Genomic DNA, 24,920 nt, shown 5'->3' with positions numbered 1-24,920 from the left:
ACAATACCTATGTAGGGGAAAAGTCATTGTGCAGAAATAAAATGTGGCCAGGGAGGACAGTAGTGAGAATCTGTGAGAGAAACATCTCTGCAGACACCAAGGTCAGTGAAGAACTAGGGGAGGAGGTGCTTCAGATGCCAAAGCAAAGATCCACCTGCAGGCTGTGGTGCAGCCCATGGTGAGCAGGCTGTCACCATGCAGCCCATGGAGGTCCAGGGGAGAGCTGAGATCCACCTACAGCCCATGGAGGAGGCCCACTCAGGAGTAGGTGGATGTCCAAAAGAAAGCTGTGACCCCATGGAAAGCCCACACTGGAGCAGGCTCCTGGCAGGACCTGCAGATCCTCATGGAGAGAGGAGCCCACTCTAGAGCAGGTTTGTTGCCTGGACTTGGGACCACGTGGGGGACCCGTGCTGGAGCAGCCTGAAGGACTTCATCCTGTGGGAGGGAGGGAGCCACAATGGAGCAGTTCATAAAAAATTGTGGTTGATGGGAAGGACTCACACTGTAGAAGTTTGTGGAGTGTCTCCTGTAGGAGGCACCCCACACAGGAGCAGGGAGGAAGACTCCTCTCCCTGAGGAGGAAGCAGCAGCAGAAACAACATGTGATGAACTGGACATTACCCCCTATTCTCCATCTCCCTGTGCTGCTGGTGTGAGGAAGCAGAGAATAATGAATAAAGTTAAATTCAGGAGAGAAGAGAGGGGTGGATTCTCTGATTTTGATGGGCAATATATTTAAGTAATTTCCCCAAGTCAGGTCTGTTTTTTCCCCTTGACAGTACTCTGTTTGTGATCTCTTCCTGTCTTTATCACAACTCATAAACCCTTTATTGTATTTCCTCTCCCTTGTCCAGTTGATCTTTGATTTTAATAGGAACTAAAAGTCTAGAACACAAATTTATTTCCTGATTTCCATTTGCATAGAGTTGCACTAACTACCTGAATCCCACCATCATACTTTGTACTTCCTACCTTTATTGTGCCGCATGTTTTCTTTTATTGCATCTAATAATTCCTTTGCTGCTTCTACATTTTCACCCTCCTCCTCCTCCTCCTCCTCTACAAGATCTTCTCCTTCTCCACGATCTTCTCCTTCTCCTTCTATTTCTCTTTCCACCCTGACAGGTTCTTTAGCCACAATTTGCTCCTGATGACAAGAACAGAAATATGAGTTGGCTCAGAAATTCCATAACCAAATTTACTTTATACACAGATGTAATAAGAGAAAAAAATTAATCATTCCTTTCATGTGTGTTCATGAACAGTGAGTTATGGAGCAACTTCCAGTCTCTAAAAAGATTTCAGTGCAACTGCCAGAGATGATCAGTATGTTGAAAGATATTTCCATTCTCAAATAATGAGATTATAAGTAATTTTTAAATGCTGCCACACATTTTAAAATCTGAGAAATTAAAATAACAGGAATATTAGAAAACAGTAACACACCAGCTCTGCAATTTTTTCAGAAATCACATCATTTGTCCTAACATAATGTAGCTTGTAGTGTTTGCAGAGCTCCTTAGCAATGGTAGATTTGCCAGACGCGGGAGGACCATGAATGCAAACTTTGAGAGGCTGGAAAAAAGGATAAAGATATGACATTATTCAAACAGCACAGATGCTTTTATGTAAAAGCAACAATATTTTTAATATGACTAATAGTAAATAGCAATTGGACTTAAAACTAAAAATATATTTTTGTTTTATTTATTTATTTATTTAGGTCTTGTTGAATATCTTCTCTATCACCCACAGGTCTCAAGTAACATAGTTACTTAAATGCTTAAATGATGAAATTTACTGTGGGAGAAAAAGCATGCTTCTATTTAGTAGATGTAGAGACCAATTTGTTGTGGCTAGTTAATGTTTGAATAAACCAAAGAGATGAACCACAGTCCAACAGATAGGATGAATAGTGAATTTTGGAATGTGGTATCAGATGTTCTACTATAAGCATGCAATAGTTCTACTTTCCAATTCAGATAGAGTTGCTGTCATCGAAATTATTATTTTTGACCTCAAAAATTCCAGATCCATCACAATCTTAAGTGATGTCTCATTTCAGCTTACCTAGCCTGAGGATGAGTAAGTGCAATTAGGATCCCAGTATACACTTATTAAATATGTTATGCAGTAAACTCATAATCATACATAATTAAGTGCCTATCTTAATTTAGTAAATCTGACAGTACAAACTCTGCAATAGAGTAGTGACAGAGACAGTCTAGCTAGCCTTCCTTCTCCTTGCTACCTGGTATGTACTGTTTTTTTTAATTAGATGAATATGTTCTTAGATGCAATAGTTTAACCCAAATGCAGATCTGACAATCCTTTCAGAGCTATGAAGGGACTTTCAATAAATAACTTTTAACAATAGTATCTTCAGCTTGTTTTACATGCCCTGAACTGTTGTTCAAAGTTTGAACCAGATATATGATAGTGGGGCCCTGAGAAAATGTAAAATAGACTCTGAAATGTTAGGCTTTGTGTTGCACCTACGTAAGCAGTATGATAAAATATATAATTGTTAGATGTGATGATTGTTTAGTAATTAAATATAATTATTGTATAATCATAAGAAGAATCACGAGAAACTATGTTGGAAATCTAAGGGGGGGCTATGCTTGGCTAAAATCTTTGTATACAATAGAACAATATAAGTTTAATAATTAACATGAAAGTTATGTAACGGTAGAATATAAAAACATGTTCATCTCGAATGTATAGTCGGAGTCAGATTTGGGTTGAAAATACCCCTGATTCCCAGAGCTCTTAATAAAAGCACCAACATAATCATTTTTGTGATTATGTGTTTCTGAATGCTAACATATAGACATGCTAAACAGCTTTATTGATACTTGGATGTAAACAGGCATTTTTCTGCACCTTTCAGTAACCTATATATCTGAATACACAAGTCCTAAATATCAAGCTAACAGGAAATCATGAAGTTGTCCAGTAAAATTCGCTACAAAGCAGGGTAAAAGGAAGGGTATATTGCACTGGAATATCCACACTCACTGAATATATAAAGGGCACAAAATACTCACATAACTATTGAGTATTATAAAAAAAGTTTAAATAAAAGATGCACTTATTGTATTACTGAGGCAAAATGTACCAAGAGTGCAATATACTGCATAAAGAAACTAGCTTCAGAATAGCAGCTTTCCATCATTAAGCTTATTTGCATTTACAGAATTTCAGTTTTAGGCATAAAGGAAATAAAACTCAGTCTTTTTTTCCCCCTCTTATTTAACGTCTTCAATTTAATTTTAAGTTTTTATGTTCACTTATTTTGCATCTATATCCATCCTCTATGTATTTTTACTTAATTAATGTGTTTATATAACCATTTCTATTGGGGATAAAGAGAGAAGAGCAGTTTAAAATATTATACCAAAGCATTACCAGTAATCCTCGAGCTTGCTTGTATTCCATGATGACTTGAGCAATGTTCTCTATCAGTCCTGTCTCAGCAAACCAGTTAATGTTGAAATTCTCTTTCAGATAAATAGATTCCATTCGCAGGTTCACAAACAACATATCCAATTGCATTTGCTGAGGGAACAAGGCTACATTTATTTACAGACTTAAGCTATGCATGTTAAAAGAACAGCTGGAGCAAGAGACTAGAATAGATGGGGAGAACAGAAAGAATTAAAGCATTGGGAAAGAAGGTTTGCATACAAAAAACCCAGATATTTTAAGAGTTTTAAAAATATTAATTTTCAATGTATATTTGCATTTGAGTGTTCTCACGATCTATTAGAACATGCAACACTAAATATTTATTCTGTACAATGAAAAGTTTTCATGTAATTGGAAGGAATCCCCTTTTTATAAATTTATCAAGTAACATCTTAAAACTATCTGGGTTGTATTATGTTTATTTCTTCTATGAACAATTAATTCCAGATAAATAGAATAATACAATGTAATTTATGTATTCTGTGTTCATCAGCCTAAGCAGCACTTCATTATTAACTTTTTTTTTTCATTTTTATAATTTTGTTAGTTTTGTTAGAGTGCTCCCATATGCTAAGGTGAAGAGTGACATCAGAGCTCCAGTGTTTTATTCTTTTAAATGAGGCTGTAACTCTTCAGAATTCTATGGTTTATGATGGCTAGATTTTACTTTATTTATTTTCCAAATTTAAACTAATTTTAAATATTTTTAGGCATATTTTGGGGCTATTTTCTTTCTGGTGAAAAAAAGGAAAAATAAATTATATATTTCATTATGTTTTACTTTTAAGTTAAAATACGTTCCTGAAGAAATAAAAGAATGAAAAGTACTGACTGTTAGCTCTTTGCTCAGGAATGCATTTTCTTTAGGAACCTTCTCAGTTTTTCCTGGTCCAAGATTTTTACTGATACACTATCAGAAAAACAAACAAACAAATAAACAAAAAGCCACACCAAAGCCACTTAACAAATCAGATTCTTAGGAAAAAATTAAACAGGATTTCTGTGAATAAAATGTATGCATTAAATTTTATGTTATATGTGCCTGGAAAATCAGGATACTGATTTGAAATAGATCTAAGAACAATATATTAACTTTAATGTTAGTATTGAATAACTTTTGATTGCTAAGTAACTCTTCTTCCTTAGTACCGGCAATTAAAAAAAACCAAATAAAACAACCCAAAACCACAGAAAATTTTATAAAGCTCTCAAATATATGAATAAATTCCTAGTGCTTCAGATGTATTTGGAGATATTTCTTTTCCCAGCACTTTTACTTCAGGTTCCTGAGGTATTTAATTCCATTAACAATTGGGAAGGGTTTTCAGATCAATGCTACTGATGACTCTCCACATATAATTTGCATTTCATCATTAGACAGAAATTGTTAGTTACTCCTACAGCCCTTTAGAATAGATTTAAATCACACTACATTCCATAAAATCATGAGCATTTATATAGACCATTGTTGGAGACTGAAATACTACAGTTTATGACTTAAACATTTTCATGAAAGACTTTTGCCTCTTATAGCAAAAACTGTATTACAAAGGCTCTGGAGAAGACCACCACACACTGAATGGGGCTCCGACTGAGGCCCTGGACTGCTCGCTGATGAAGATAAAGTAACAATTTAGGGCTGGAGAAAAAGGATGTATTCACAGAGCACAAGCCTAACACCTTCTGAGCAGTGACCCAGCCCCAGGGCTATCAGCTGCCAGGCTGCTCACAGACCCTCAAAGGTGTGGGGGGTGGAGGAAGCTTTTTGGATGTGAACCGAAAGAGCCTCTGGTGAGAGGCAGTGGCTGTGCATCCTCCGCTATGCAGCTCAGCTGAGGGGCCCTTCACCCAGAGAAAAGCTTATCCACAGCAGAAGGGGTGTCATGGCCCATCAAAGGGCCCCCAAAGGGGTCCCCAGACCCCACACCAGAGCACTGCAGCATGATGCAACACATCCACAGTGTTGCAAGGGAGAGTGTCAAACTGGCCCCTGCAAGGGAGACACGTGTGTATTTCCACCTGCCCAAAGCCTGCATTAACCCCCTGGATTCTGTACTCTTCTGCATGGTGGCCCTCACCACCAGAAGAAATCCAGATAGAGGGGAGCAACGAGACGTCATTGGGACACTCGGATGGGTGATATGCTTCCACCTAGCTCGCTCCTTTCTTCCTTAGTGGAACACCCACTTGAAGGTAAGCATGGAAAAGGCATACGTGATACTTGTTCCAAACTCTCTTCTAATCTTCAGCCATTTTCAACCAGAACTCTCAAGGTGTTTCTTTCCCATGCACCTTTCCAGTCCTCCCCTGGGCTGGTTCAGCTCCCTGCCAAGTCTCTGTAGCACCCTCTCCACTGGCTACTTCCTGTCTCCAAGAACTGTTCACTTGCCCCGTCCTCTATTTCACATTTCTAAACAACCTCATACTTATGAAAGGACACCAATCACTCTGTTTGGGATGCCTACCTGAACCAAAGCACAAAAGCACAGGTTTCATCTTCTAGTGAGCTCCCTATTTCATTAAACTCTCTTTGACTACCTATTTCATTAAACTGTCTTTGATACGACAACAACAACAAAAAAGGGCCTTATGTAACATTTGCTCAATCTACATGAGCAAGTGTCCTATGAGTTGACTCTCACTATCACAGTGTATTGTTTAGCAGTGTCATTCAGACTACTTCTAGACTTCATTTCAAAACTCTTGGAAAAACAAGATATCTTCCACAACACGAAGGGAAACACATGGTAAAGACTCAGTATCTAATCACAGTTCTGTGAGTCCCATAACAATTCTCCATAACTTTCTTAGGTACAATTTTTATTAAAGTTAATGATAAATACTGCAAAAATTAGTATTGCAAGATCAAGTAAACTACTTTGTTTAAAGGACAGAAGTCTTAGAGGACTTCAAAGTAATCTTCCATGTAATTTACTACTCAGGATAATTCAGGAAGACTGAGGAATGTCTACTTCAGTAAAACACTTAGTTTTAAAACCTTACATACAGCTATACTAAAAAACACCAAAAAATAAAATAAATTTAAATATGCTTTTATCAACTCTCTTACCTTTACTAATTGTCGAAGCGTGTGCATCGATGCATCTACTGCAAGTATATACTGAAAGTCTGGCCTGTGTTCTGCTACATTTTGCAACACTCTGAAACATAGCAAGTACAGGGCTTTCCTTGTTAAATGCAGTTCATGAAACAGTACCAAGAGTCTGCAAATTCTTGCAGAACATTTCAGAGCATGACATTTTCATACATATTTCACTTAATAAAGAAGCACAGCTACACATTTTATTTGGAAGGAAGTTAAAATAATAAAAAGCTATATCTGTGAATGATATTGTCTTAGTTTGCTGTAGAGTCCACAATCCATTTCAAGTTCTGTGCCAGTTAACTGGCACATCTGCTTCTAAAGAAACTGAAGGCTCTGTCTGACTCAGTTTAAAGGGCCCAAAAGTGACCTTAAACCAAACCATCCAATTTAAAAGCCTCAGTACTCTCTATTGGATTTGTTATCTAGATAGGTATCAATTATTGCTCAGAGATTTTTTTTTTCCCACTAACATTGCTAAATCACGAATATGAATGGTTGGAATAATATTCTTGCCATCTCCAAAAACAGGTATTGCAGGAGTCTCACCAAGCCAACACATCTGAAAACACAGAGAATAAAGTGAGAAAAAAAGTGAGTAAGTATACAAATTTACTAGTCAAATCTGTATATTCAAGATTTAAAGTTCAGTTTATCGAATAATTAATAGAACTGCAATAAAGGAGACTATTCTTGAGAAGTACTGATTGCCAGACTACTAAAAGCAAGAGGGGCTTTTTTAAAGACTATTCTTTAATCTTGGCAAATATTACTTTTTATCACCCTAAGGAAAAAAAAAAAAAAAAAAAGAGAGAAAGAGAGAGACTGTAATGTTGAAAAGAAAGACATTTCCCAGGATTCCATTTACATGACAGACATGTTCTCACTGGAAAGTACATATGGAGATACTGTTCAAAAACTAGAGAAATATTCAAGAAAAAAATGGAGCCACAAAAGAGAAAAACATTTCCACTACATCTAAAATATTTCAAAAGGATCAAATAGTTCTGCTCATGAAAGCATTGAGCTTATGATGCTAAGGCTGCTAAAAATGGATTCAATTCCAGTGCAGTTTGCCCCTAGAAATTAAATGATCCTTCAAGTGTAGTTGGATGTCTACCTTAAAAAAGTAGTGAAAGAGTCCTTCCTCAGCTCCATATTGATGTCCTGAGGCAACAACGTAAGTTGAAAACTTTTTTTTGTTCTGTAAAGTGAAATCAGTGAGAAAGTTTGTATTAAAATCTGGTACTGCAATTAGGATACAGGTTTACACTGACTCTTGAATACATAGACTCTTGTACACTAAATACACAAAGTGTGCAAACTGTATCACTTCCAAGTTGTAACTCAATCAATTGTTGCATATCCTGTAGATTCCTGACTCATATTATTATTACTTCCTTCAAGAAAAGCTGTCTACAGCTGTCTTCAAAAAAAAAAAAAAAAAAAAAAAGTCTGTCTACATTTGAACAAAAATTATAAGATTAAAATAAAATTAAGAGGTAAAATTTGGAAGCTATGTAAATCAATTGAGTGAACAGGATAACTCATGCTTCTGCTTCCTATTTTCAAGAAAGAATAACTCTGAAATTCATTGAAGCTATTTTTTCCACGTGTTCTGTTTGCATTTGGCTGTCTAAAGGAGCAGAAAATGCTGGATTAATGATTCTACAATTTCTTTACTTTCATTTTGATGCACTATTACAAAAAAAAAAAAAAATCTTTGAACTAATTAAATGGTTTGCTAACTGCACATCATGATTAACCCCCATAATTTTGGCTGATCTGTTTAATGTCATAAAATTGCCTGTCTGCTTGGACATACATGTTACTGTTTGTATCAATGGTGAGGATGGTTACACAGGAGGGAAAAAAAAAGATTTTTAAATCATCGTAAAGGAAAAAACTTTCAAACAAGTTTTATGAATTAGTCACTTTAAAATTTTTTAAGATGAAACAAAATTATTAAATAATTCTTGAGGTAAATATCCTAAGCATTATATATCTTCATCATAAAATGTAAAAGAGCCTGCCTTTATCACAGTGGGAATACATATGCAGAGTTGGGATCTATTATTTTTTGGGGGGGTGGGGGGAAATGGACCTTTTGTTAGCATCTTTATGATATTTTAGAAGCAGAAAAAAAAGGCAGGTCTTAGCCAATCTTGGATTATATAAACAAAGCACCATGTAACTTGATGACAAGTTGCAAAGTCAGTGTGTTGTATCTATGTGGCGTTATCTATATACTTAGAGAGTGAAACTTTGTTGCAAAAACTACTTCAACTGAACTGAATTCAACAGCTTGTTAATAATCACTAGAAACACTAAAATTAGAAGACATTATAGGTAGTAGAAGAGCTTCCACACTGTAAGGACAGCTGCCTTTTTCAAACACTGCTAGGGCCACAGGAGGACTTTGCCATGGGATAAGCACAGAAGGGAGCTACAGCAGAATATCACTAACTCCGGGCATGGCAGAGGGTGATCTGGTTAGTATGTCCTGGTTAACACATCTGGACAGAAGTTCCCACTGTGGCCAACAGCGTCATGAAGCAACTGCTCAGATGTGGATCAGTGGTCAAACAAAGATCACCCCTAGTCATGGGTCAGATGGCAAACACCAACCATCACTGAAGCCCCCCTGAATATGCCTGTGAATATACCTGGAACTTGGACTGTAAGATAAACTACCACAGCAGCAACTTGAGATAAGATAAAGATGGTGTTATCCCAGACAATGCATTACAAAACATAAAGCTTACATTAACAAAGCTTTTACTGATAATGAGCACAAAATGCAGAATTTACAGGCCATAAGGAAAGCCAGCTCAGCAAGTGTGATGAAATCAGCTCCAATTGGGTAAAATGTGATTCTGGCAGGGAGAGATCGTGACCACCAACTTATGGCCTTCCCACCCAAGAAACCCATCAACTCAAAAGAGAAAGACTGAGCATGGGACTAATTAGCACTAGAAATGAGGGAATAATTTAGCCAATAGATTAAGAGAACTCTGTAGCCAATGAACATTAATTCCTTTGTTTGCTAAAATGTATGAATATGAAAAGTTTTGAACCATCTTGGGACCCCATCACTGAGAAGCCCAGTATGAACACGATGCCTCTGGATCCTTGGGTGGTGACTATCTTCTTCTTGATCTCTCTCCTCTGTTTTCTCTTTCTATCTCTCTACCTCATATTCATTGTTAAATAAAATCTGTATAATTGACTTAAGTTTGTGGTCTCATTTGCATCTTAATTTGGGTAGAGATATCTGTTACTACTTGGATCTTAACACACACTGAGTTTGCTTGGGTAATTCCATGACAGATAGTGTTTGCACCTAAGAGCAGCAGCTCCCAGGGCTGCTTTGGACAGACTGCAGATACGTCCCAGAAGACAGGTAGTAATTTCTGTGTCCTAGCAGGAAAAACCTGCCTCTTCTGAATGCACCAGAGGTGCTATTTATAATTTCCCTTAAAAAGAATGTAACATAGGATTTTTTTCCATGTACCTTTTGCTAACTTCTGCCTTTTGTGAAGACTAACCATAGTTTTGCACCAAGTGCTGTATTTCACAGAAATGCATACCTCTAAAACAGGTTCAATTCCTCTAACAATAGTTACTTAGTGTCACAAGCCACCCATTGAGAAGGTACTACTTGACGTTACTTGGTCATTTTAAAAATAAGGCAGTGCTTAGGTAAGTTGGCTGTTCCTCGCGGCAGGTTTAGTCCCGGGTAAGGAATGTCACGTTCCCGTGTGTTGTTCATTAAATCCACTAGGTGTCACTTTCTAGCTGGGATCCTCACTTCCAGGCTGTGGTTGTTTTATCTTGTTTTCTTGCTCCTTAACAATTGCTTGAAGTGAGAAACAGGTCTAAATGGATTCGGGAACTGTGATAGAGGTCGAAGAGCTTTAAGAGAACTGAGAACAGAGTTGGAGGATGAAGAGCTTTTCTGCCTTTGGTATTTCTCCAAGGATTCTGAATTTGGCAGAACCCCAGAGATTGCAACTTCTGAGAAAAGTGACACAACCTGGTAAACAAAGGTAAAGGTAAAAAATTCCTAGTCATAAAAACCAAAGACTCTTAAGCTCTCAGACTGTTGCTGAACTTTAATAAAAAAATAGGTGAAAGGTATACTAATGTAGAGAGGTGAAATCTTGCTTTAAGAAACAACTTCCATTAAATTGCACTCCGTACAGGCAATAAGGCTTAGAAAACCTTTTATTCTTGGTGCAAGAGCTTTTTTGTCTGGCTGGCTGATGAATCCTAGTGTCTGAGGTCTCTGCAGGGAACAATAACACTGTCATTTCTTTCACTGATGGCTTATTTCCTAGATACCACTGAATTTAGGAATGAGTAAAGACTGTAATCCAGAAGTCTTCAGCCGTCACAGGAAGCCAAAGCTGATTTCATGGGAAGAACAGATGCATTGGAGCCATCCTGCTCCAAAGTGCTGACAGAAACCATCCAGGGGCTGTGATACCCACTGGTGCTGACACTGGAGTTCTGGAGGAAAGGAGCTCCTTTTGAAAGGGTTACAGCAGGTAGGTATTGAAAATATTCAAGCTGCTTTATCATGTACTGCTACATATCTGTCTTCTTAACAGATGTTCAGCCTGGCAAACACTTAGAAGCTAATTATATAAATACTTTTGGTATGCAGTGACTCAGTGCTTTGGACTAGTCAGAAAAATTGTCAATAATTCATCTGGTGGCAGAAGTTAACACAAGGTTTGATGGATGCTGCTTAAAATTTTCATGTTTTTAACATTGCAGGTGTGAAACTCATCCCATGGTCTTACAAATCCATGTTAGCATAGTAAAAGAAAAACCAATTTACCACTGATTTTTCAAGCTGTAAACCAAATTTTTACTTGTATTCTGTACTATTAGTTCCAAAGTAGAACAGAATATAATTTCTAGTGTTATTTTCTCAGCAGGACACAAGACAGCAAATATATGTTCAAAACAGAGAAAAGTTTTTTTCACAATAAACTCTGTTATTAGCTGGATAAATTTCTGAAATGGACATTGAATTATATTGATTATGGGAGACTCCTAAAGAAAAAGAATGACCAAATGACACCTTCATCATTAGTGTATTTTGTTGTCTTTGAACCTCCCTCACTACTCCACCACTAATGTCAACAGCTTCCATTTTCCTGAATTGTAACTTGAGCCAATATTGGTATTTATTTAATAATAGTTCTTAAATACAAATAGAGGCATAGTCTGTTCTCTACTAAGATTAATGGTCTAATCAGACCAAAGCAAGCAAAACTGAAGGAGGGGATTTAAAAGCATGTCAAGTGATAACATATTTTAGCTATTCTGTGTCAGCTCTATGACTGTGATTTTAAAGTAAATTATAGGGTGTAACAAAAGTCAACAAGGCCTCTGCTCCAAGAGCACAAACTATCCAGGGAAATGATAGGTGTGGCCAGAACATCTAAGTATTTAAATGAGTCATAATACTAACATAGCTTGCTGATATTTAAAGATGCTGCTTTTCTTTAGAACTGTACTAATATCTCATTCCTCTACAATATTTCTTTCTGAAATCTTTCCACACTGACTCCAGCTTTGATTGTCTCTGGTACAACCAAAGAAACAGTATTTTTTTAAGATAAGCATGACTTACTCCCTACCTAAGAAAAAAAAAAAAGAAATTGGGATTTATATTATGCATACACTTGGGTTTCAAAGGACATTATAGTATTCTCCATGCTACTATATTTTATTAATAATTTGTATCATCCATATTTATAAGGACAATATTATATTCTTAAAACTTATTCTAATGGTTTATAAATTCCATTACTATGATAAAGCTCTAAATAAGAAGACAAACCAGCTTATTTTTATAAAAAAGTTCTATACATACAGTTTTCCCGAGTTTTGCAATGTGTTTTTCGGCATTTATGTGATCCACAAAGCCAGGATGAGACCTTCTTCTGCGAAAATCTTCTTCATTAAAAGGAGCATCAGGATTTTCCTATGAAGATAAAAATTTAACTGATATACATTTCCTAAACCAGAACAATTTTTAAAGGTCTAGATAGTTAATGGAAGTTCTTTAAAAGTATTTTAAAATCTGTTTTAACTTTGTCTTCATTTGAAATTTGTCAAGATTCTGAATTTGATGTTTAGCATTTTGAAAATGTCATTAGTTCAATTCCAAATTTCACAGCAAAAGATTTTTAACTTTTTTTTATATTTCTAAAAACATTAGTTTTTATTATATATAGCATTACACAAGATTGAAAAACTCTATTTCTGTAACAAGGAATTTGAAATATGTAACAAGCATACTACAAAGCACCCAACATGGCTCCTGAAAATACTTTAAATATATTGATATAAAGATGCATCCATTTTAATTATGTATTTCATTAAATATGCAGTGAATATGGGATTTTTTTAATGAGTGAAAGACAGTGCATATTGTAGTTAGCATTTGTCTTGCCTCTTGACTAAGCAACACCTTATGTCTTTCTGTATCATTATAGCCCCATGCCTAAACTTTTCTGTCAGTGAATTTCATCCAGCTATGTTGGCAGTGAGTAATGGGTAAGGGTGAAAGAATCCTAAAAACCCACTCACTCTACCAGCTATCACTGAAGTACACTCCCAAAATATATTGTATAATTTAATGTAATGAATATTTTCCATGGCAACATCTGTTAAAAAAAAAAAAATGGCAACATCTGTTAAAAAAAAAAAAAAGTTTTGATATTACTTACAGGGTCAAAGGGTTTGGAATTTGCCCAGGTCATTATTGTTGAAATGAGGATGAATAACTTCTGTTTTGCAAAAGTCTCTATTTCCTTATGTAGGGCTGTTAAATGAAAGCAAGAATTTTAATTTAAACTGTATTATTCAAACTATATTTTTGTTTTTATATAAAGATCCTATAGACACTCATACCAATGTTCTATGTGATGTCTTTTTAAGCAAATGCTCTTTGAGTTAATATAAAATAAAGATAAAAAAACAGGAAAGAGAACAAATACAGAAAGAATGGTAATAAAGAACTAAATTATTGGGAATTGATATAATTGCCACAGAGCTACATATTATGGGGAAAAAAGTCCCCAACAAAACAATCTATATTAGAAAACTATTCATCTTCACTGATTGCTGAATTACTGAAAGAAAATAAAAAAGTGTGGGGTTTTTGTGGTAGGAAAAAAAAGGTACTGAATGCAAACAAAGTTTATTTTAATGTAAAATAATTGTTTTAAACAATTTTTTGTTAGCAAATTACTCTGTTGTCTGAGTTTTCATATCAGAAAGAAGAAAGAATAATTTAGTTTAGCTGTCATATAAAGAATCATATTGCACTCTCACCATGAAAGGATTCCAGCTGCCTATTAGAATTTGGGTGTAACAATAAAGAGAAGGTTTTCAAAAGACTGCTAGCAATATTTTTTATTGGATTTTAAAGAAAAATAAACTTTAAATAATTATATAAAATACTGAAACATTCCTTGAATAACACAGTAGCAAATTTTCTACCCACCTCCCGATGCAAAGAGATGAGATGATGGTTGACAGTTATTTAGGGAAATTACTGCCTACACAGATGCGTCATTTAAAGAGTTGGACCACTCCATGTCAGCTTCTCTCCCTTCTGAATATGTGCATTCCATGGTTCCTTGCTATTTATCCAAATAATTTGTGCAGCATTTCTCCATCAAGGAACCCAATTTTATATTAAATCCATGATAATTTCATTACACATTTATGGCACAAGTTTTGATGGCTACACAGAACCCAAATTTCTATTCAGGTAAAGCTATACTAACCAGAAGCAGCCCATGTTGCTTCCTCAATTTGCTTTGCATCCTCTGTGATATTATATAAAACAATATCACACTCAAGCAAGTGGGTTAAGAGTGCTTCTTGAGAAGAGACCTGAGGGAAAAACAGATTCTGTCATTAGAGAAAAAAAAATAGTCCTCTTCTAGTTCAATTTCTGAATAGAGTGTGGTTTTCTAACACTAGGATGTTGGAATTATTCATAAGATAGTTACCAAACTTTTATCTGTCAGATACAAGAAAGATGATAAAATGGAAATTAAATGCTGAAATTTCTAATTTAGATTACATGCTAACATAGTATCAAAAATACAGACTTTTAATGGTATTTTAGGATCCATATTTTTAGTGCATTTGTGAGTAACGATTATATCTACTACTTATCCAGGTATTTTAAACAACTCTCCATTGGCAGAATAGAGAAGACAAAAAAAAAAAAAGTCAATTTCCTTGCAAGACAGCATCCTGTAATTTTTATTAACTGCAGATTATCTGTATTACTTGAGCAAATCCAGCAAACACTTTGGGCAAAAGCAGGGGTTAAAACTTTACACCGCCAGCCATAATTCCCTGATTGAACAGTTCAGCTGCATAGACATCTGAATCAAAAGTTTCAAATGTTGGAAGAGATTCCTCAGTAAGAAGAATAATAACCAGCTTATAACAAGCAGTTTGAGACAGAGGCAATTTCTAGTTTCAGAAAACTAAATCAAGCAATAAGCAATCACATTCATAAGAGCAAGCCTCCTTTAATTAATTAAGCTCCGGACATACACATCTTTATACAAAGATGGAGGTATTCAGATCAATTAGCTGCTAGTGAAAGCTGTGATTTCAGTGGACAGTTAAGAGGGACACTGACTTTGAGTTCAGCATCACTACCTTCAAAATGGTGATAAAAGACAAAAAGAAGATGAGAGATACTTGAAGTGCAAGCTCTGAGAAAAAAAGAAAGCAGACCTGTGGATCATCAAGACAGATTTTTAAAAAAATTTATGAAGAGGACATAATCTATTTTCTGTCTGAGTTCCTTCCTTTTATATTTGCTGTGTCAGACCTAGAAGAGAGGAAGCCAGAGCACATGCAGGAAACAGAAGGAGTAAAACAGATATATACAGCTTCCAGCAGGAGCAAAATTTCATTAGTGCAGGTCATTTTACATGACCTGTGATATTTTCAATGTTGTCTAAAGGCAATCTGAAATCAGACTCATACTTACTACATATGTTTCCTTTGCAAAACGTAGATCAGCACTCTCTGGTTTAGAAAGAGTACCCACTATTTCGTAGGTTTCCCCTGTGCTCGAGGGGTCAGCTGAATCATTTTCTTCTCCCTCCTCTTCTTCTTCTGGGCTTTCAAGCGTAGCCCCAACAACGCAGGTGGATAAATACTGCAATATACAAGACGCATAATTTGTATGCAAATACCTATTGAGCCCTACACAGCTTGTCGTAGTCTCCAGAAGGTACCAGCACCGTCTGACCAGCCATGCTCCTATGCTCTTCAAAAACAGCTTCCCATTGAAGGCAAAACCTTAGGGACTGCTCAGCCTCAGCTGGAATGTTTTGGCTCGCCTTGTGTCCCACGGCTCAAAGCCGAAGGTGCCGGCGAGTCCCTGAATGCCCCTGCTCCGCGCCTGGCTCCTCTCGGGCAGGGGGTGCCTCACAGGGAACTTGGTTATCGCCCTCCGCAGCGATCAGCTGCCGCCTGAACTCTCCCGACCGACTTTATCCCCACCTCCTGCTCCTAACTCTTAGCTTTTACTCCTCATTTTCACTCCATCTCATCCCTTTCATTGCTCCGGCGCCTCTCCTCAACAGCTATTTTAGCTGACCCTCCTGTCCGCCCGGCCGAACTCGCCGGAGACCAGCCGCGGCTCCCCAACGGGCGGAGGTGTCTGAGGCAGAACGAAGAGCCGCGGCCGGGAGTAACTGCGGGCCCGCCCCGCGTCACCTTGCCGATGCTGCGGCCGCAGTAGGAGTCGAGGTGGTTGAGGAAGATGCGGCGGCCCCGCGGCGCCTCCTCCTCCTCCTCCTCCTCCATGGCCGCAGACCGGGACGCGGCCCGTTGCCGCGCGACCGCCGGCGGGCGCACTTCCCCCCGCCGCCGCTGGGGGCGCGCCGCCCGCAGCGCCGCCCCGCCACGGGAGGTCTCGCGCTACGCGCAGCCGCCGTGAGCACCCGGCCCGGCCTGGGACAGCGGGGCGGCAGCGGCCCCTCAGGCTTGGAGTTTGTTGGGAGCGGCACAACGGTGTGTGGTACTGCCGAGACAAAAATAGATGTTAATTAGGTTATCCGCCGTCCTTTCCGACAGCAGGCAGGCTACGGGGCTGCCTAGGCGGATCACAGATACAGCTACATTAGCAGCTACATTAGCAGCACTTATTCAGAGCTCCGGACAATGGGAACCACCGGCGGCCGAAGGAGACCTGAAATTGTCCCTCCTCAGTGCTGCAGACGTTCCCTCCAGAGGCGGAGCAGTGCCCCAGGACAGGCACGGGAGAGCACTGTGCTCATCCTCAGTAACCCAGAAGTGGTGGAATGACATTGCTGTCCCACTTTTGGGTTAACACTGTAATACAGTTTAAGAAATAGCACAAGTTTCTTCTGTTAACACCTACAAAATACCTGTTCTGAAAATATGTTTAGAATAAGCACATAAAATGACCGTTTAAAGACCTCTAAAACAAAAAAACTCAAACAAACAAACCAACCCCAAAATTTAGTAATGAAACATTACTTTGGCATTTTTCCACTTGGATTTCTAACACTCCAACTCCTTTACAATCACGTACCATACCTTACCTTGCTGTTTCATGACAAAATTTCAGCTGATTGAAGTTTGCAACCAGTTTTCCAAATAGTCCACAGCTATTTAAGATTTGTCTAAGGGCATGATGATGAGACAAACTGCTCACTTCCAACCTTACAATAGCTCCACCACCCACAAGAAAACATCAACACACCAGTCCATTTATTTAATTCTTTAGTCATTGAAATTGAACAAGTAAATCAGTTGCAAGGAAAAATATTCAAATATAAATTTGCTGAAGTACATTCTCCTCACAGAGGATTAACCACGTGCCACAGACCTGTGTGCAAAAGAGAGCCTATGAATAAGTTTTGGAGCATGGAAGCATACCCTAGGGCAGTGGACTAGTTTCAGAAATTTCAACCCAAAAAGATAACTATGAAATTAAGCTCTCGAAAACAGAAGCACTAATTACAGTTGTCCTGTCATAGTTGCACATTGCTAACTCAAAGCCATTACAAAAGCTCTGCTAGGCTTGTCTGATCCTATGACTAACCGTAGCAGGTAGAAGCCAACATAGCTCTACTGAAGTCACTGGAATCTGTGAGAACCAATAAATCCCTAAATGTGGCTCCAAAAAAGCTACTGCATGTAGTTGTCACAAAATCATAGAAGAATAATGGCAGGATTGTTTAAATAAAGACACAAAAATACAGGAATAATAGAAGAATACAAAAAGTGTGAATGTCACAGAACGTCAGTTCAACTGTACAAGCATTTCCACCCAACTCTAATTTTTAAAAAGTCTACCATTCAGTTCATACTTGAAAAGTTATAGCAGAACAATAGATTTATAAAGAGAGTTGTACCAGTTTTTAAGTAGAAAATACAAGTTATATCTTCCAGCTTGTATTAGTCTTAGCAAATTTCAATACAGCCTTTGGTTTCAAACCAATACAATGCAATTAACATTACAGTGCTTACTTTAGTATTCATTAGAAGAGGACACTGTACAATTGAGGGAGAAAATGTGAAAACTGGGAGTACCAAAGTACTGTATTATAGAAAGTAAAGGCTGAAGCAAAAATACTCTTGAAGTATATCCCGTACATCATGTAAATACACATTCAAAATAGTAAACAGGCCTTCCAAGCCTCTCAAACAGTTGCAGTACATATTTATAGCATAGATAACATCATTTTTAGGAAATGTGTAGCCCATTATTTCTGTGCTTAATCATTTGTGTTTCAAACAATACATTCATATATAAGCAGTTCATCTCGAGTATTATTTGGAGCTTGCTGGTTGCCATAGACAAGAACAGATCAATTAATGCTGAGCCTTGCTTTTAACTCAGATACTGCCTCTATATAAGCAATGCTCAACTGTTGAAGAACTAATCTTTCTAGCTACAAAGCTGACAACTTTCAGATTTACGTATAGCAAATCAAGCAGGAATTTCTTGCAGAAGTTTTCCAGTAATTTTTTCATTAACTGAGTAGAGCAAGTAGTTACCTTCTATTTTAAAAACAAGGCATGAAAATTATCAGTAAGCACACACACACAAAGAATTACTACTTATATCTATAACATTCAGTCTCTATTTTTTTTAGTTTTGAATACTAAGACTTGGAAAAGAGACCAAGGTTTTTGAACATTGTATGGAGCAACTTACATGCTCATTTACAACAGAAAGTAAAATTAAGAATATTTTTCACTATTTATCAAAGTGGCTTTTAATAACATTGAGATATATGCAAAACCATGGTAGCAAAATGTTATATATTATACTTGTTGTAACATATAAATGTTATATAATAATTTAGTAGCACGAACTAGACTTTAATCCAAGAAATGAAGCTTAAGATGTTTGTAAGGAAGATCTCAGTGCTTCATACTAAGAATTCCTTCTGGTACTAAATCTTCCACATATCTGGGTAAATCATGACTGACTTTCTTTCTTCAAAGCTTCTAGTCTTTGTAATAATGCATTTCCAAACACCTCTCGATATGCAGGGCTGAGAGAGTCCAACAAGGAGTAGACAGTTTCATGATATGGAGTTTGCAGTCTGTCATCAGTCTGATCAAAATCATAAGCTACTACCTGCAAAAAAGAATTGGGTGGTTAAATTTCTGTGGTGATGATCACCTTGGTACATGCAGCACCAACTTTTAACTTTGCCAGTCAGGGTAGTACAGAACAATGTTTTGTAAGAACAAAAAACACTGAATTTAAATCACAGTCTCTGCTAACTACTATGGAGCTTACTGGTTATAGAGTATTTAAGACAATTTCAAATATCTTCTGTCCAAAACTCAGAATGTTAGTAAAATACATTCTTTGAAAAGAAATCTCACATCTATGTGTCTGTACAAAAATTACAAATGGTGGAAAAAAAAAAAAAGTATAGATGGTGTATTACTGACTTCTTTGGGTACCTGAGAAACATGTAGATCAGGCTTTCTTAAAAGTACAAAAGGAATATGTGTGGTTGTCAGCGAAGTATTTTTCTAGGCACTTTTGAATATCGTCATTGTTCAAAACAAAGAAGTTAAAGAAATTACAAAAATTAGTTTACCCTGAGTCCTGCTTCAGTGAGCTCCAGACAGTATCTGTTCCTTTCCCTGGTTTCCACATTGATATATGCCACATCCTCTGCACAGGGAAGGGTTTTTGACACAAACATGTTGCTGACAGCAAACAAAACATCATTTACAACAGCTTCGGCTTCTAGTCTCATATCTTTCACGTCTGTTCCTTCGAAGTCTCTATAATCAGAATCTTCTTCAAACCCTGTATTATTGGGCAACTCCATAGGATTGCAATCAGTCTCCATCCTGCATATAAAAACATTTATTTTAGACTCATTATACCACTGTACTCAATAGATAATAACAGTATAAAACACAAGTTATATTTTAAACAGACGTATATATATTTTGAACATTATCAAAAAAAAAAAGGAAACGAAGAGACCAAGTGACTTTCATAACTCATGAAATGACAGTCTAGAGAATTCAAAAACAAGACATTCAGAACAAGTGCTGAAGAAGATTACATGAACATTTAGAAGTAGTATCAGTATCACTGAGGCTAGTTTTTCTCAGGCAAGTTAACTTGCATTCTGTGGTATAGGACTCTGTTAAGATTCAGTGGTCATTAATTCTGCCCTTAGCTGCTACAGAATGTAAGAGGAAGACAAGTCATGCCTAAAAAATGCAAAATCAATAGCTGTAGAAAACAAAAACCTACTGTTGGTGCACATAAGGAAGACCTGAATCTGTGAACTAAATGGGTTATCAGAGACCTTAGGAACTAAAGGCTGTTATTTGTTACAGTCACTAAAGAATAAAGCTCCTGTTCATCTTTTACGCACAACTGCCGATACATTTCAGATCCGCAGGCTGCTGGTCTTTGCGAGCAACTGGTACCCAAAGGGACAGCCCTAGCGAGGTTACCGCCGCAGCTCCAGCAGTGGCCCCGCGGGTACCAGTGTGGCCAGGAGGCCTCAGGTGACACCTGTGGAACCTGCCGGAGGCAGCGGGGAGAGCCCCTCGCTCGGGACGCTGCCCGAGAGCTCCGGTCGCTGAGCACTGCTGCCGGGAGAAAATCGGGTCTGCAACCACCGATCCGCAACCTGCGGGACATTCATTCCACGGGATCCGCCGCTTCCTGCCAAATCCCGCCGCCGACATACAAACAAATGCAAAAGACGCTGAAGGCACCAAGGGAGCTGGATACCGAGCTGCGCAGCCTCCCGCTCCCACCGCACCCCGGAGCGCACCCACCAGCGCTAGCGGGCAGCCGAGGCTCCGCCGCCCAACCCCGCACGGCTCCAGACGCGCCTACCGCGCCGCCCCGCCTCGCTCGGCGGACAGCGCCCGCCCCGCTGCTTCCCGCACCGCTCCCCGGAGAGGCGGCCCCGCCGCCACCGGCTGCACGACGCCTTCCGGCCGCGCCGCCCCCTCCCGTGGCCGCTTCCGCCCCCGCCTCCTCCGCGCGGCGACGCCACTTCCCGCACGTCACGGTGCCGGTGGTCGGCGGGGGCGCGCCGGGAGGAAGGGGACGAACAGCCGCAATCGGTCTGGTCGCCCTCGCCGGCGGCGCAGAGCTGACCGGGAGGGGCTGCCCTCCCGCCGGACCCCGGCCCCTTCCCCGCGCAGCGCGGCTGCGGCGGCCCCTCTGCGCCCGAGAAGATGGCGGCGGTGTCCGAGTGAGGATGGAGCTGCCTGTCAGCGCCTCTTCGCCCTAGGGCGGGCAGTGCCGCCCCGCCGGGGCGTGAGGGGCAGCGGTGGTGCCGCCCGGCAGCGGGGAGGCCCCGCCGTAGCCCGCGCCGAGGGGCGAGGCTTGGCCTGGCGGCCCCCACTGAGCTCCTTCGCGCCTCCGTTCTCCGCCCGGCCCCGTCCCGCCGCCCGGCCTCGCGGCCCCCGGCGTGCAGCCGCCATGCCGTGGCCTTTCTCGGAGTCCATCAAGAAGAGAGCCTGCAGGTACCTGCTGCAGAGGTACCTCGGCCACTTCTTGCAGGAGAAGCTCAGCCTGGAACAGCTCAGCTTGGATCTCTACCAGGGCACCGGCTCCTTGACGCAGGTCCCTCTGGATAAGTGGGTAAGAGATGCTGGCGCTTCACCCCCTCGGCTCCTGCGGCGTCTGAGGGACCAGCTGATTCTCTGCCCCCGGCTACCACCCGCTTTATTTTCAATACCCGGTCTCTTCTATGCAAAAGTTATAACCATAATTAGCATTTAATCCAGGGAACTGTTGTCTGATGTGCTAGCACTACAGAAAAAAAAAAATCGGCATTTGTTACTGATTAATTTTTCTAGCCACACTTCGATTGTGTAATTTTTAATTATGAGAAAAGAAACAAAAACTGAAAGAAGGCAGTAGCTGCTGATATTTCAGGGAGAACGAGTTAGTGTACCCCAAACTTCTAGAAATCCCTGTAGTTAATGAGGAGTATGTTTACTGACTGCTAGAGATGGTGGAAACAAAGTAATCCCTATGGTATCTATGCTTTGTCTTGGAGACATCTTGGTTCTTAATGATGGTGTTATGCTGAGCTTAGTCTGTGTAGTTCTCTGAAGATTGTCCCCTCGTCTTGTAGTGGTGAAAGTACTTGTTGACAAAAAGAAAGCTGATTTTAGCTGGAGTTTGCTCAGCAGGTGGCCTGTCACACTCTAGTCCTGGCACTTATGGCTTTTTTATATGTGTGTGTCTACGCACAGGTATTTATATTTCCAGCCTACTCTAGAGACAGACCTTTGGATTACTGTGTTTGTAATATTTGGTAAAGATTCTTGGTTTAATTGCCAACATTACTGCATTCTACCTGTCAGTTAAATGTCTGTCATGAGGAGACTTAAGCACTGCAGTGAATCAATCACTGACTTCCAGGGTAGCATAGATGGTGAGCTAGGTCCTTTGCTTTAATGTTTTCCAAACCACATCTTTATTATAGTATGTACTGGTCCACGAAGGGTACAATTTAAAATACTTGTAAATATATGATGTTTTCAGGTAATGGTTTTTAATGTTGTTAGTGTGAAAATATGTTTGAAAGTGGTAGGGGACAGACCCTTGCAGAAGTGCTCAGTGTTACCAGTGTTTGAGTGTGGACTTTTTATTTTGTTGTTTGCTTGTTTGTTTCTTTCCTTTATTTTCTGGCTGTGTCTGCAGCTTGTTTTCTGTGGCAGGCTTTCAGTGAGGCTGCCTCGCTTTAATTGAATTGTTATGCCCTCTAGTGGGTATCGAGGCCTCGTTGCGAGTCAGAGTGATATTATTTAAAATGTAAAATACTTAGTAACAAAGCAGTTACGGGTCGGTACCAAGAGAAGTGTGCATAACGTATACACAGTGATTAAATGAATATGCTGTAATGCTTAGGTGATCTTCCCCATTTGTGGATCAGCATTTTTCTGTTCCACTTGTAAACAATTGCATGTTTGAGGCTCTCTGCACGTGACTCTCGTGTATGACAGATTGCGAAAGCAGATGTCACGGAAGTACTACGGCTCTTTTTTTCCCCCTAGTCATTGTAACCTTGTTCTCAATGAATCACCAGGGTGACTGTATTTTTACATGGCTTCCATTTTTGCAGACACTTCTGTTCATCTCAGCACTGTGTAGATACTTTAGGTAACATTGTATGTGTTTATTTGTAGAGATATGTAGGAATTCCTGGGGCTGTTAATGTAATGCCTATGCCTTTTGGGGCCTGAGCTGTTCAGAAGAATCAAAATGGAATGGATGATATTTCTGGTTGAATTTTAGTATACATTAAATACTACTTTTGTGGACTGTTGGTCAACAATGTGGAAACAAGTCCTGATGTGAAGGCTGTGCTTCAGTTTTAAAATTTCACTTGAAATGCTCTAATTACTTCCTTCTAGGAACAGCTGGCCTATTTATGAAGCAATTTATCTCAAGAATGCTTCAGGTTTTTTTGCTTTTAGATAGTAAATTTCTATTTTAAAATAATAAGCAGTATGCTAAAATACACTTACTTTTAATCACCATGGGCATGGGTAGCAAAAAGACATCTGAGTCAGATTTGTTCAAAATATGGTAGCTAGTTTACTTCCTGCTATAGGAAATTATTTGTAAATTCATTCAAGTAATTTAAATGAACATGTGATATTTAAAAATACAGTTTTCATCTATAATAATTATTTTTGCCTTATCTTATGCTATTGCCATGTGTATAATTCTTAAATATAAGTTAAAATATGTTTGAGCTTTCATATTATTTATTTTATTGAATTTTAATATCACTGAATTTTAGTTGATTATTTGACTCCTAAATAATTTCCCAATAGGACTGTTCAGGTTCTGTTTCTTTAAAGTTTGCAATTTTTTGCTGCCTAAGTGGACTTTGGAACAGAAACTAGAAAAGCTGAACATGCAAGGCAAACAAAATTCTAAAGGCAAGGTTATTGAGAGCAACAAGTTAATGTGATGAGAAAGTTGCATCTGGAGATATAAGAATAAAAATAAAGAAAATATATTTTCAGAAAATTACGTTTTAAAAATTATTCTATATAGTTGGAATATAATTTCAAATACAATTAAAATGGCAAAGAATTTTTAAATCCTTATTTTTTTCAAAACTTATGATGTTGAATTTAAGTGTTTTCTTAGGTAAAATTAGTGGCCTTGTTCAAAACTCAGCAAGGTCAAAACCACACTTTCTCTTGCCAGTTAAAGATTATGTCCTGTTATTACAACCACTGTCTTTAGTAGCATCTTGTTTACATTAGAAAGTTGCACTCTCTGGATTTGGTATGTGAATAATATTGGGATTTGCTTCATTGAAACCTAACTACTTCTTGTCTAATAACTTAAGTTTTAACTACATTTTAAAATCAAAGCACACACAGGAACTCACTTTTTTATTAGCCTAAGTGTGAAGAATACGTTTAATGTGTATGGATGTAATGAAATCTTTATAGAGCAATAGGGGAGTCTTCTGAGGATTGTGGAAAACATGAAAATCCTAAATTACTGTTAGAGCTGATGTGGTACTTTGAGCAACTTGATGGCATGGTAGTAGTGTTTATAATTCCACTATAAAAATATGACGTAGAAATGGCAAGTATGTTACTCAACAAGAGGGGATTCTTTGGGTCCACTGTCACATCGAAAATGAACTTTATGTTGCAATTACATGCTGTGAAATACTCCTATCATAGAAAACGAAGTACTTTTTGTGCTTTTATGGTCAGCCTGTTTTCAGTTTTCTTCAAGTACTTCCAAAGAATGAACAGA

The 24,920-nt window shown here is 38.6% G+C and overlaps 3 protein-coding genes across 8 annotated transcripts in view; 1 reads left to right on the top strand and 2 right to left on the bottom strand.

Annotated features, from left to right (window-relative positions):
• Window positions 1-16,484, bottom strand: part of AK7 (adenylate kinase 7) — a 30,012-nt gene extending 13,528 nt beyond the window's left edge. For 4 of the 5 annotated variants that reach the window (XM_050974687.1, XM_009102342.4, XM_050974688.1 and 1 more), the window contains exons 1-12: window positions 16,358-16,484; window positions 15,624-15,794; window positions 14,392-14,500; window positions 13,327-13,421; window positions 12,468-12,578; window positions 7,698-7,781; window positions 7,051-7,139; window positions 6,545-6,635; window positions 4,307-4,384; window positions 3,415-3,564; window positions 1,450-1,578; window positions 976-1,150 (exon numbers count right to left, since the gene is read on the bottom strand). In XM_050974687.1, coding sequence (XP_050830644.1) covers window positions 976-1,150; window positions 1,450-1,578; window positions 3,415-3,564; window positions 4,307-4,384; window positions 6,545-6,635; window positions 7,051-7,139; window positions 7,698-7,781; window positions 12,468-12,578; window positions 13,327-13,421; window positions 14,392-14,500; window positions 15,624-15,794; window positions 16,358-16,447 — 1,372 coding nt within the window. In that variant the 5' untranslated portion in view covers window positions 16,448-16,484. The remainder of the gene's footprint in view (window positions 1-975; window positions 1,151-1,449; window positions 1,579-3,414; window positions 3,565-4,306; window positions 4,385-6,544; window positions 6,636-7,050; window positions 7,140-7,697; window positions 7,782-12,467; window positions 12,579-13,326; window positions 13,422-14,391; window positions 14,501-15,623; window positions 15,795-16,357) is intronic. The other variant, XM_050974689.1, reaches the window with a different exon arrangement.
• Window positions 16,485-17,360: 876 nt separating this feature from the next.
• On the bottom strand, window positions 17,361-21,111 carry GSKIP (GSK3B interacting protein). The gene is made up of 3 exons (XM_009101770.4): window positions 20,945-21,111; window positions 19,735-19,993; window positions 17,361-19,259 (listed from the first exon to the last, which is right to left on the bottom strand). The coding sequence occupies exons 2-3, from the start codon at window positions 19,990-19,992 to the stop codon at window positions 19,098-19,100; spliced, it is 420 nt and encodes a 139-aa protein (XP_009100018.1). The 5' UTR covers window position 19,993; window positions 20,945-21,111; the 3' UTR covers window positions 17,361-19,097.
• Window positions 21,112-21,148: 37 nt separating this feature from the next.
• Window positions 21,149-24,920, top strand: part of ATG2B (autophagy related 2B) — a 46,032-nt gene continuing 42,260 nt past the window's right edge. For both annotated transcript variants that reach the window (XM_018907259.3, XM_009101769.4), the window contains exon 1: window positions 21,149-21,761. In XM_018907259.3, coding sequence (XP_018762804.1) covers window positions 21,600-21,761 — 162 coding nt within the window. In that variant the 5' untranslated portion in view covers window positions 21,149-21,599. The remainder of the gene's footprint in view (window positions 21,762-24,920) is intronic.

The sequence above is a fragment of the Serinus canaria genome, chromosome 5 (assembly GCF_022539315.1).
Source record: "Serinus canaria isolate serCan28SL12 chromosome 5, serCan2020, whole genome shotgun sequence".
NCBI classification, from domain to species: domain Eukaryota; kingdom Metazoa; phylum Chordata; class Aves; order Passeriformes; family Fringillidae; genus Serinus; species Serinus canaria.
Note: the sequence above shows the minus strand (reverse complement) of the source record. Positions and strands in the feature narration are given on the sequence as shown.